The 13,112-nt window shown below is 50.1% G+C and overlaps 1 protein-coding gene across 7 annotated transcripts in view; it reads right to left on the reverse strand.

Annotated features, from left to right (window-relative positions):
- The window catches only part of MGRN1 (mahogunin ring finger 1), a 57,754-nt gene that overhangs the window by 31,390 nt on the left and 13,252 nt on the right, over positions 1 to 13,112 (reverse strand). For all 7 annotated transcript variants that reach the window (XM_073792369.1, XM_073792370.1, XM_073792371.1 and 4 more), the window contains one exon: positions 660 to 778. In XM_073792369.1, the coding sequence (XP_073648470.1) occupies positions 660 to 778 (119 nt within the window). The remainder of the gene's footprint in view (positions 1 to 659; positions 779 to 13,112) is intronic.

Here is a 13,112-nt window from a genome sequence, read left to right on the forward strand (position 1 = left end):
CCAGTGTCTCGTGAGAGAGAGGGCCTCCTGCCTGGGCCCTTGGCCACGCAGGGGACCATTATCTCAAGATGCAAAACCCAGGCCCCTGCTCAGCAATCCCCCACAGCCCTCTCTCTCTCTTTAGTCTCCATCCATCAAACATTCCCTTCTTTATTGCCTGCACCCCACATACTAAACAGGGCAGGGTCTGTCCTTCCAGCCCCTGGAAGAGTCCTAGGTACACAGCAGGTGCCAAATGTGCGTTGAACGAAGGGACAGCAGTGTGTGGAGTGCACTCCTCTGGTGACTAGTGAGGGCGAACTTGTAAAAAAGAGTCCTGGCTGTTTGCGTTTCTGCTTTGGATCACATCTCTTGCCCACTGCCCTATGGAATGTGGATGTTCTTTTCTCTTTTGAAAGACAGCCATCCAAGAGGCCTGGGATGAAATCCAGAGCCTTCCTCAGCCCCACAGTCTGGATGCACTGGGTTCAGTAGCAGCTGCTCTGTACCCCAGGGACCAACCCTCGGCCATCCAGCCTCTAAGGGGGGACAGGCCTCATGCACACATCACATGCCCACGTCCAGATGGCACCTCCGCCCCGTTTGGGGAGACTCGGTGCCTGCTCACAGCCAGGGGCATTGCCACCACTGCCCACGTGCCCAGCCCCACCGAGACCCACCTGGACTGGGCGATTGCCCAGGAAGTTCAGATCCATGTTCTCTCCAAAGAGGTAACCTTCAGGGTGGGGGGTGTCGAATTTCTCACCTCCCATGAAAAAGTGGGAGGCAAAGTAGTTTCCTGGTTAAAAAAGGAAACACAACTGTAGACGATGAGGCTCAATACAGCCCAATGGGAGCATCTCATGGCCAAGAAGCTCAGCCTGAGAAAGGCCAGCTCCAGACACGGCCTCGGCCCCTCCACCTGGCCCAGGGCCTCTCCTCCCCACTCCTGGACTCATCCAGACCCCCGCTCCAATATCACTTCCTTCTGCAGCAGGTTGAACTGCGTCCCCTACAAGGACATGTCTCAGTCCTCACCCCTGGCACCTGTGACCTTGTATGGAAATAGGTACTTTGCAGATGGAATCCAGTTAACAGGAGTCAGACTGGATGGGGGCCCCTAAACCCAGTGACTGGTGTCTCCATAAGAGAAAGAGGGAGATGTGGACACAGACACACACAAAGGGAAGAAAGCTGTCTGACAACAGAGGCAGAGATGGGAGTGACGCGGCTACAATCAAGGAGTGCCTCGAGCCTCCAGAAGCAGGGAGAGGTGGGAAGGAGCCTCCCCTAGAGGCCTCAGAAGGAACCAACCCTGTGGACACCTAGATTCTGGACTTCTGGCCTCCAGAACTGTGAGAATAAATTCTGTTGTTTTAAATCACCCAGTTTGTGGCACTTCGTTACAGTGGCCATAGGAAACGAATACACTTTCTCTGACCCCCAGACTAAATCAGCCTCCCTGCCCCAAATCCGAGCCCTGAGAACTTTTTCACCTCAGTGCTGACCACAGTTTAAAACTGTGTGAACCTGAGTTATTTCATTTCTATCTGACTCCCCTCCATGAAGACTGAGGCTATACGTCCCTGGCACACTTAGGCACTAAATTCACGTTTCTTGTAAACATAGATGGCTACACGGCATCGGACATGGGTCAGCGTCAAAGAACTGAGCTCACAGCCTTGCTGGGGAAACACTAGAAGTACCGCCTCCCCCAAGCTTCCTGATCTGATACTTGCCCACTGTCCCTCGCTTCTCACTGGCACAGAGAAAGGCCAGGTAACCAGAGGGCCCTGTGAATTTTGTGGACCAGAGGGAATTCTGGGCCCCTTGAGCTTTGGTGGGTGCCGTGCATGGATCTGTGTGTCCTTCCTGAGAACCACAACCCCAGTTACGCGGGACACAGCCTTGGCTGCCTAGGCCGGGAGGCCCAGAACCAGGAGTACAGCCTGGTGGCTCTTGACTGAAGGGAACATAGCCAGGACATATCAGGCCAGGGCGTAACCCCAACCCACGCGTGGACCAGGAACCAGACAGAGCCAACTGCAGTGAGAGAAAAAGAATAAAGTGGTGACTAGTTAAATAAATACAATACTCCTGATTTTATGGAACACCATATAATAGCTGCTAAAGAGGGTCAAACAGACCTGGATACTGACACAGAAAGATGCTCACAGAATATTTGTTGGATGCATTCCAGAACCCCTTTTGAGAGGTAACTGCACACTTAGGCGTGCATGATGCAAGTTGTGAGTACACAGAGAATGGTCAAAAGGACACACCCAAAAAGCTGCTGAGAAGTCAGTCGGGACCAGGTGCGGCATGGACAAAAGCCCAGACGTTCTGCTCCATGTTAGATCTTTTCACTGAACACGAACCACCCGTGGTGCACTTATCAGAATAAAAAGACTAAGTGTGATGCAGGGAAGCACCTGGGCCCTTCCAAAATCACCTGGGATTTGCACTCAGTCCCGTCTACCGCACTGAGAGCATCAGTGGATTTTAATGTGCAAAGGCTTTAAAAAGGTGGTTGTTCCCACACTGGCCCTATTGGGGTGGGGCACAGGCGGTCTCTGGACCTGTCTCTGGACAGGTGGGCCTGTGGCCCACCCAACCTTGAGCCCGAATCACAGGGCAGTTGAGAAGGGTGTCAGCTGGGAGCTCTGGGGGAAGCCAGCTCAGAGCCACCTGGTCCGCCAGGACTACGATAGGCCGTGACAATGTCACACAGCACAGCTGACAAGCAAAGTCACATGCACTAGGCTCTGTGACAAGTCAGGGCCGCAGTGGCATGTGACAGAGGGTGCAAGAAAGCCCAGCGGCTGCCTGGGCCCCACCCTGCCAGGACCTCCACACTGCTCACAGGCCCTGAGGTGGATCCAGAGGCCGCACAGCACTGGTCTGGAGGGAAGGTTCCAGGCGAGGCGGAACTAGGCCTGGGGCCCAGCCATCCTTGCAAAGCCCTCCAGGAATAGACAGACCCCTGGCCCGGAAAATCCTGCTCCAACCTCGCCCTGGGGGGACCCCAAGGCCCAATCACATTATGTCCAACAAATCTCCAGAATTTCCGCTCCACAAGCAGAAAGTGGGTGAGGAGGTTCCCCTCTAAGAAGGCCCCATGTTCTCACCTCCTGGTATTCATGTCTCTGGGGAGACTTCTCAGACTGAACAGGGCTGACCTGTGTAACCAGCAGGACACTGTGGAATTGACGGAGTGGGACTTCCAAGGCTCTGGGGGAGGAAGCCGGCTGCCGTGCTGGACACTCAAACAGCCCCGTGAAGGGGTCCATGTAGTGACAAACTGAGGCCTCCAGCCACTGGCCAGCACCAACCGGCCAGCCCTGCGAGGGAACCACGTGGGAATCAGACCTTGTAGCCCAGCTGACGGCAACCTCAAGGGAGACCCTGAATCAGAACCACCCAGCGAAGCCACTCCCAAATTCCTGACCCATAGAAACCGTGATAATAAGTGTTTATTGTTAAAAATGGCTAAAATTTGAATTTGTTACTCAGCAAGAGATAACTAACATGATGGGCTTCGAAATCCAGTCTGAGTGACCCTCTCTGGGCTCCTGAAAATAACATTTTTCTGTGGCCACCACGCTGCTCAACACCACCACCATCTACTGCTGGAGTCCTGCAATCCACTCCCCGGTCTCCCCACTTCCACAGCCCCAAAGGCTGTTTCCCACATCCCAGTGCTCATAATGAGGGGCCTTCTGATGCCTCCCTAATCACACCAAAACAAGTCCCAGACTCCTCCCCATGGCTTGCGGCGGACCCTGCCAACCCCGTCCGTAACCCCAGGGTCTCTGTACTTGCTGTTTCCTCTGCTTATGAAGTTCTTCCCCAAGAGTCTGCCTTGATCCTTAGACCTCACGTGTCCTCCTCAACAAGGCCTCTTCTGATCATTCTTTTTAAAATTTGCAACTTCCGCCCTCCCACCCTGCCTGCTGACCCCCCACTCCCAGCCCCCTTCCCTGCTTTATTCTCCACAGCTCTGCCTACAACCTGACGATACACAGGAGGCCTGCACGTCTTAGTGTAGTTTTAAGCATTAATAACTTCAGAGGTATAAATGCTACAAACGGAAACCTCCGGATTAAGAGGCAACGGATGAGGGTTTTTTTTTGGGGGGGCTAGGTTTTTTTGGGGGAGGCTTTAACTGCTTCTTTTCTAAATTAATGTGTATTGCGTTTTGTTTTTTTTTTTTTCATGTTTGGCCACACCTCGAGGTTTGTGGGATCTTAGTTCCTGGACCAGGAATCAAACACGCACTCTTGGCAGTGAAAGGGCGGAGTCCTAACCACTGGACCACCAGGGAATTCCCTAACGTGTATTGCTTTAAAACAAGAAAAATTATTTTTAAAAGACTGGAGGGGGATTTCCCTGGTGGCGCAGTCGTTAAGAATCCGCCTGCCAATGCAGGGGACACGCGTTCGAGCTCTGGTCTGGGAAGATCCCACCTGCCGTGGAGCAACTAAGCCCGTGCACCACAACTACTGAGCCTGCACTCTAGAGCCCATGAGCCACAACTACTGAGCCCACATGCCTAGAGCCTGTGCTCTGCAACAAGAGAAGCCACCGCAATGAGAACCCCGCGCACTGAAACGAAGAGTATCCCCACTCGCCGCTACTAGAGAAAGCCCACACGCAGCAACGAGGACCCAACACAGCCAAAAAAAAAAAAAAAAGACTGGAGACATGGGACAAGGATGTTAGAGCAGTGACCATAAGAATCACAAAACTGGAACCGTGTTCTGGAAAAACCACTGGATCGTACATTTTAAAAGGGTGAAGTTTGGGCTTCCCTGGTGGCGCAGTGGTTGAGAGTCCGCCTGCCGATGCAGGGGACACAGATTCGTGCCCCGGTCCGGGAAGATCCCACATGCCGCGGAGCGGCTGGGCCCGTGAACCATGGCCGCTGAGCCTGTGCATCCGGAGCCTGTGCTCCGCAACGGGAGAGGCCACAACAGTGAAAGGCCCGCATACCGCAATAAAAAAAAAGGGTGAAGTTTGTAGCATGTGAATTATATCTCAACAAGGCTGTTACTATGAACTGGAAGCACTTCAGTTGTCAGCTGGTAAATCATCAACAAATTTTTTTGGTATTAGATCTTTATATGATCTTTCTATTTTTTGGCAAGTAACTTGGAATTAGATGCTATTGCTAAATCAAACCCCTGTTAATTCCCATCTACTTTATTTATGTGAGCAAAGTTTCTTAACTTAAAATGAAAAACAGAACTAGAAGTGCTGTTGAGCCGTCTCATTCCAGCAACAGGTTCTATTCAACTGTGACTACATGAATTAACTGGGGGGAAAGCAGCCTATCCACTGACTTAAGAGATATATGTTCAACTTTTTTTTTTTTTTTACTATTTATGTTTGTTATTTATAAAAACTGTAGGGACTTCCCTGGCGGTCCAGTGGTTAAGAATCCGCCTTCCAATGCAGGGGATGCGGGTTCCATCCCTGGTCAGGGAACTAAGATGCCACATGCCGCAACTACTGAGCCCGCACACCACAACAAAAGAGGCCGTGTGCCACAACAAAGATCCCGAGTGTCACAACTGAGACCTGATGCAGCCAAATAAATAAAAATAAACATTAAAAAAAAAACCTGTAATATTTGTGATGTTTTGACCAACTGGTTATTTGTAATGGCCACTCAAACCAGGAGAAAAATTCTCCCTTTTAAGATTCTAATTTCAATTTATGTACATATTTTGGTTGCATACAATATAGGGACCAATAAAAGACTTTCAAGCATAAAAAGTTGGAAACACCTCACATGCTCGATAAGGAAATGGTCCAACACACCGTGGCAGTGACAGGATGGAACCAAACATCAGGTAAAGGAGGGAGCGGGGTCTCCGAGTATCAGCACAGAGCAGGTGCAGAACCAACACAACTCAAACACGGAGGACGTGAAAACATATCACAACGCAGCCCTACAGCACAGATGGTGGGACCCCACATTTGGAGGAGGAAGAAACCAACGTGGGGAGGACATGCCTGAGTCCACAATATGAAAAATGTAAACTGTGGACTCTGAATGGAGGGCATTCCCTATATTCCTCTCTGTATTTTCCTGTATGTTTTTAGATGCTCACACTTTTAAAATATTTATTTATTTATTGGTTGTGTTGGGTCTTCATTGCTGCACGCAGGCTTTCTCTAGTTGCGGTTAACGGGGGCTACTCTTTGTTGCGGTGCGCAGGCTTCTCATTGCAGTGGCTTCTCTTTGCTGTGGAGCACAGGCTCTAGGTGCGCAGGCTCCAGTAGTTGTGGCTCGCGGGCTCTAGAGTGCAGGCTCAGTAGCTGTGGTGCACGGGCTTAGTTGCTCCGCGCATGTGGGATCTTCTTGGACCAGGGCTCAAACGTGTGTCCCCTGCATTGGCAGGCGGATTGTTAACCACAGCGCCACCAGGGAAGCCCTAAGTGCTCACATTTTAACGAAAGGAACTTTTAAAGGAGGAATGTGCATCCTAGGGAAATGGCAGCAGCTCCCAGGTGTGTGCCTGTGTGTGTGTACAGGTGTATCGTGCATACGTATATGTGTGGATAGGTGTGTGTGTATCGAAATGTGTGGTGTGTGTGTGTGTGTGTGTGCACATGCATGCATGTGTTGTGCTTGTGTGTGCATGCATCTGTCATGTACACATGTATACGGTGTACATGTGTTGTGTGCATGCATGTGCATCTGTGTGTGCACACTTTGGAACCAAGAGGAGCAGGCAGGGCTATGAAGAGGAGAGAGGGAAAGAGAAAGACAAGACAACCGAGGGGGAGAAACAAAAAGGAAGACCTGGAGATGGGAAGAGAAGAGAAACCACCCCCACAGCCCCCAGGCTCTTCTTCCATGCCCCCGAGTCAGTGCCCCAGCCTGGGTTCCCCACAGAACCCATTGAGAGGGGATGGAACCTGCCCCCACTTTCCATGTGAGAAACTGAGGTCAGAGATCACCAAGCTAGTGATGGAGTCACGGCTCAAACCTGCCGACACCAAGCCTACCGTGTGTCTTTTTTTTAAATTAATTAATTTATTTATTTATTTATTCTTGGCTGCGCTGGGTCTTCGCAGCTGCGCACAGGCTTTCTTTAGTCGTGGCGAGCGGGGGCTACTCTTTGCCAAGCGCGGTTTGACAGACAGGGGACGGCAGTCAGTGGTGTCACTGCCGGTCACACATAATGAGCCACGTGAGAAGGGCGTCTCAATTGTGAAATCCTTCCAGAGGGCCTGCCAGAGGACACGGGTCCTGATTTTGACCTAGAAGCCCCAGCTACCTGGCACAACCCACTCCAGTACTCCAGAGCCTCAGAGGAGCCATCCTCAAACTTTATGGCTAGTATGTGGGTTCCTCAAAAAATTAAAAATAGAACTGCAATATGATCTAGCCGTCCCACTTCTGGGTATTTACCCAAAGGAAACAAAAACACTAATTCAAAAAGATACATGCATCCCAATGTTCACTGCGGCATTATTTATAATAGCCAAGGTATAGAGGCAACCTAAGTGTTGTCAATAGATGAATGGATAAAGAAGATGTGATATATATATAGATAGATAGATAGATAGATAGATACACATATAATGGAATAGTACTGGACCATAAATAAAATGCAATCTTGCAATTTGCAACAACATGAATGGACCTAGAGGGTATTATGCTAAGTGAAATGAGTCAGACAAAGACAAATACCACATGAACTCACTTAGGTGTGGAATCTAAAACACAAAACCAAACAAACAAAACAAAACCAGACTCATAGAGAACAAACAGGTGGTTGGCAGAGGGAGGGGGCTGAGTGAAATAGGTGAAGAGGATTAAGAGGTACAAACCTCCAGTTATAAAATAAATAAGTCATGGTGATGTAATGTACAGCATAAGGAATACGGTCAATAATATTGTAATAACTTTGTACAGGAACAGATGGTTACTAGACTTGTCATAATGTGTGCAAGTGTCAAATCACTATGTATCAACAGTACAAAACTAACACAACATTGTATATCAACTATCTATCTATATATTTATAAATACACATATTGCTTTCACCCATCTTATTTTTTCTTTTCCATTATAGTTTATTACAAGATATTGAATATAGTTCCCTGTGTTATACAGTAGGACCTTGTTGTTATTCTATTTTATACACATTAGCTTGCATTTGCCAATTCCAAACTCCTGATTTATCCCCCCCACCAATTTCCCCTTTGGTAACCATAAGTTTGTTTTCTATGTCTGTGAGTCTGTTTCTGTTTCATAGATAAGTTCATCTGTGTCATAGTTTAGATTCCACATATTAGTGATAATTAGTATGTTTTTATACCTCACTTAATATGATAATCTCTAGGTCCATCCATGTTGCTGCAAATGGCATTACTTCATTCTTTTTTATGGCTGAGTAATATTCCATTGTATGTATGTACCACACCTTCTTTATCCATTCATCTGTCAATAGACATTTAGGTTGCTTCCATGTCTTGGGTATTGTAAATAGTGCTGCTATGAACACTGGGGTGTATGTATCTTTTCAAATTAGAGTTTTCTCTGGATATATGCCCAGGAGTGGGATCACTGGATCATATGGCATCTCTATTTTTAGTTTTTTAAGGAACCTCCATACTGCTTTCCATAGTAGCTGGACCAATTTACATTCCCAGCAACAGTGCAAGAGGGCTCCCATTTCTCCACACCCACCTCCAGCATTTGTTATTTGTTACATCAACTATACTTTAATTTTTTTTAATTATGGCTAAAACAAATCCATGTCTCTGTCCCCTCTCTGCTGTCGCAGCCAAGGGACACTCAGGCTCAGACAGCTCACCTCCTCTCTGCCCGTGGGATTCAGACTCTGCCCTACTTATGGGTGTCCCAGTGACCTGGATGACAAACAGATGAACAGCCACCAAAACAAAGACCAAGAGTGCCCTTCCCGGGAGGCTCCCAGCGTCCCCTCAACTGGCTGTTTTCCTTTACATAAGTCAGGCGTGGAAGAACAAGTCAGGTGTAAGGCAGACACATGTTCATCATCTTCCAGGATGAGGAAAATCAAGGCTGTTTCTGTGACGGCCTGTGGAGGTGGAGGCAGAGAGGTATTGCCCCTTCCTCACGGGCCACAGAGCGAGCCGAGCAGACTTCTGGGGTTCCTTTCTGCTTTGTGTGTTCCACTTTTACACGTCTAGCTGTGTGCATGTGTGTGATGATCATCATTTACAAATGAAAACTGGAAACATTCTAGTTGCTTAAATGAACTAACCCTGCTAAAAGAGCTAGGTGCCAGGACACGCAAAGATCTCCCTGAGATCAGAGTCAAAAGGCAAAGTGTTGGTCAGCATAGAGAGCACAGATGGACTCTAGGGGAAAGAAAGGGTCAGGCAGGATCCATGCCAAACAGACAGGAATCTCCGAGGAGGCGGGGAGAGAGCGGGACAGTAAACCATGCCTTCAATGTTCTCCCCAAGAACATTGGCTATGCACCCGGAGTTCTATTTTTTTTTAAATAAATTTATTTATTTATTATTTATTATTATTTTTGGCTGCATTGGGTCTTCGTTACTGTGCATGGGCTTTTCTCTAGTTGTGGCGAGCAGGGGCTACTCTTCATTGCGGTGCACCGGCTTTTCATTGCAGTGGCTTCTCTTGTTGCAGAACATGGGCTCTAGGTGCACGGGCTTCAGTAGTTGTGGCACACGGGCTCAGTAGTTGTGGTGCATGGGCTTAGTTTCTCCGTGGCATATGGGATCTTCCTGGACCAGGGCTCGAACCCGTGTCCCCTGCATTGGCAGGCGGATTCTTAACCACTGTGCCACCAGGGAAGCCCTAGAGTTCTATTAAAACCTGAGTTTATCAAGAGACCAGAGTTTGGAACCCTGCTATAGAGTGAATGTTCGTATCCCCCAAAATTCACATGCTGAAACCTAAGCCCCAATGTGATGGTGTTAGGAGGTGGGGCCTTTGGGAGGTGATCCTGCCTGATTTACCCAAATCTCCCAACCTCTGAAACACCCACAACAGAAAGAAGCTGGGCAGGACAGGTGCCACCCAGCATCCCTGTGGGGACAGCCACCACTACGACCACCACAGCCACAGGGCAGCTCCATGGCTTCATCAACTCCTGGTTTCCCCCAAGAGCTGAGTGAAGAGCCATCGTCAGAGGCGGAGCTCCTGCAGCAGGGCATCCTCAGACTAGACGCCGTTCCAGGTGGTCCCTTAAAACGCAAATGAGATGTCTGCACACAACCCGGGACCCCTTCAGAGCTCCCACCTGCACCCCGACTCCTCAGGGGTTCACAGGCCTGAGCCCCTCACCTCCCACCTCCAGTCTCAGCAGCGGCCCACCTTCCTTCCAAGTCCTTCCTACACAGCAGTGCCTCTGGCCTCGAGGTCTCTGGGGGCTGATCCTCTGCCCACACTTTCACACCCCAACTGTCCTTGGCTCACCCCGTGCATTGCTCAGACCTCCATGTGCTCAGAGAAGCCTTTGCTCAGCACCCACAGCATGCAGAACACGGAGGGACCCCCACGCAGATGACCCTCACCTCTCCTCGACCCAGGAGCAGGACTGTGCATCTTGGAGATGGAATGCCCACATCCCCAGAAGCCCCACGAGGCCCAAGGGTCGTCTGTCTCAGGAACATGGGATCCCAGTGCCCTTTCCAGCGCAGTTTCAGGTAACCCAGGCTCCCCGCCTCACACTCCAGACACTCTGGACCAGGGACACTGATGTTATCCTCAAGGGCAAACATGCCTTGCTCAACCCACGGGCTAGGCTCCGGCTCATCACTCTGCAGACGCTTATTCTGCTCTGCGCTGCCCACCTCACCGCACCATCTCCCCGCCCTGTCCCGGATCCCAGAGCTCTCTCCATCCCCTCTGGCCCAATGGGTTGCTCCTGCCTTGCAACTCCCCGGAGGCCTCCCGTGCCCTCCTGGCAGGCCTTTGCCCAACTCTCTGCATGGTGTTGATCCCGACAAGCCCAGTAATCACTACCCTGGCCTGGACACATCAGGAGCCCAATGAAGGTGGATGAATGACACCTGTATTCCTATGTGACAGTCATGGAAACTGAGGAACAGAGAGGTCAAGGAACTGCTCAAGCCACACTACCAGTGAGAGGTGGTGTCCTCATTGACAACCCATGCTGACCCAGAGCTGCGTCCTCAACGACGCCAGCCCAGCCAGTGTTTTCAACCCACCAGGCAATTTTCCAATTCTCAGCCGACACTGCCCGGGTGGCCTACAAACTTAGTTCAATCCTGACACCATGTACCTGGACACAGTTGACACTGTCAGATCCCACAAGATAAGGGCTCAGCCCATATGACTGCAAACCCCTACCCCACTTCAGACGCCAATCACAAGTTCAGGTGATCGATCACCTATGCTCCTGACCCACCAGCTATAAATCAAAGGTTCCCAGGACCCCCTTCTCGGGTCCAATTAATTTTCTAGAGTGTCTCAGAGAACTCAGGAAAAGAGTTCGTTTGCTAAATTATCAGTTTATTACAAAAGGATACAACTCAGGAACAGCTGGATGGAAGGGATGCACAGGGCAAGGCACGTGGGAAGGGCTGCGGAAATTCCATGCCCTCCGAGGGTGCCACCCTCCCAGCACCTCCACATTGTTCACCAACTGAGAAGCGCTCCAAACCTGGCCCCTCTGAGTCTTTTTGGAGGCTTCATTACATAGATAAGACCGATTACATCATTGGCCACTGGCCATCATCTCAATCTCCAGCCCTCTTAAGCTCATGGCTGGCTCCACCGGCAACTAGCCCCCAACCTCAGGTGCTTTCCAAAAGTCACCTCATTAGTATAAACTCAGGTGCGGCTGAAAGGGATCTGTTAAGAATATCAAAAGACACCCATTTCACATTATCACTGATCCCTTAGGAAATTCCAAGGGTTTGAGGAGTTCTGTGCCAGAAATGGATGAAGACCAAATTTGTATTTCTTATTATAAATCACGATACCCCCACCGGGTAAACCGTGATATGGACAAAGACACCCTAGGGCCCCCTTCTAAGAAACACAGGTGGCCCTGGAACCTGGGCACCGGGTGTGGCTTCGCTCAGCTGCCTCCATCATTCCCACTTGCGTGGAGGGGAGCGGGGAAGGTGAGAAGTCTGGGAACAGTTCATTGATTCCACTGGCCAAAAATGCTTCTCATTTTACCACAGCACAGATATTCCGGGTTACCAGCTTCCTGACATCCGCTGCCACTAAGCCCCAGCTGGGCCTGAACAACAGGGAATCAGGATGTCACTGCCCTCAGAGAGGGCCGATCTCGGGGAAGCATCTCCAGGCCCATGAGATCACTCCGGTGAGAGACAGCCCCTTGGGCTAAGAGGCTGTTCCCAAACAGTCTAAGGAGACTGACACCCGGGACCCACCCACCGTAATCACGCAGCTCAGCAATTCCCCTGGGTCGCGTTCACACATTGCACAGAATAGCTTCTCTGCTCCCCACACTCAGGCTGGGGGACTCAGCACAGCCCAACCTCTCTGAGCCTCAGTGTCCCCATTTGTAACACGAGGCCTCGGTGAACACCACGGGCTGCAGACTACAGACAGAGTAGTAGTCTGCTCTGCTGATGGGAGCATGAATGGGCTCAACCCGCCACAACATTGTAAAAGCTGTGGACTCCGCACACGCGCACCTGAGGGTGCCAGACCCACTGCCAGGTATGAAAACAGACCCAAAGAGATGGGTATCTGGGATTGTCAAGACGAGACACAGAAAGTAGAGTGGTGGCTGCCACGGGCTGGGGGAGAGGGCAATGGGAGTTACTGTTTAATGGGGACAGAGTTTCAGTTTCACAAGAGGAAGACTTATGGGGATGATGGTGCAGATGACTACACAGCAGTGTAAATGTACTTAATGCCTCTGAACTGCACACTTAAAATGGGTAAAATGGTAATTGTTATGTGGAATTTACCACAATTACTTTTAAAAGTGAAAAAAATAAAATGGACCCAAAGAAATCAGACTCCTGGGAACCAAAGCCAGTCACAAGAGTGTCCACCCAGCATCATTCATGAGAGCCCAAACCGGAAACTCCCCGAGTGCCCTCCACGTGAGCTCGTGGGTGAACACACGGTAGCGCCAGCAGACACTGGGATG

This window comes from Tursiops truncatus, chromosome 15 (genome assembly GCF_011762595.2).
Source record: "Tursiops truncatus isolate mTurTru1 chromosome 15, mTurTru1.mat.Y, whole genome shotgun sequence".
Classification (NCBI taxonomy): domain Eukaryota; kingdom Metazoa; phylum Chordata; class Mammalia; order Artiodactyla; family Delphinidae; genus Tursiops; species Tursiops truncatus.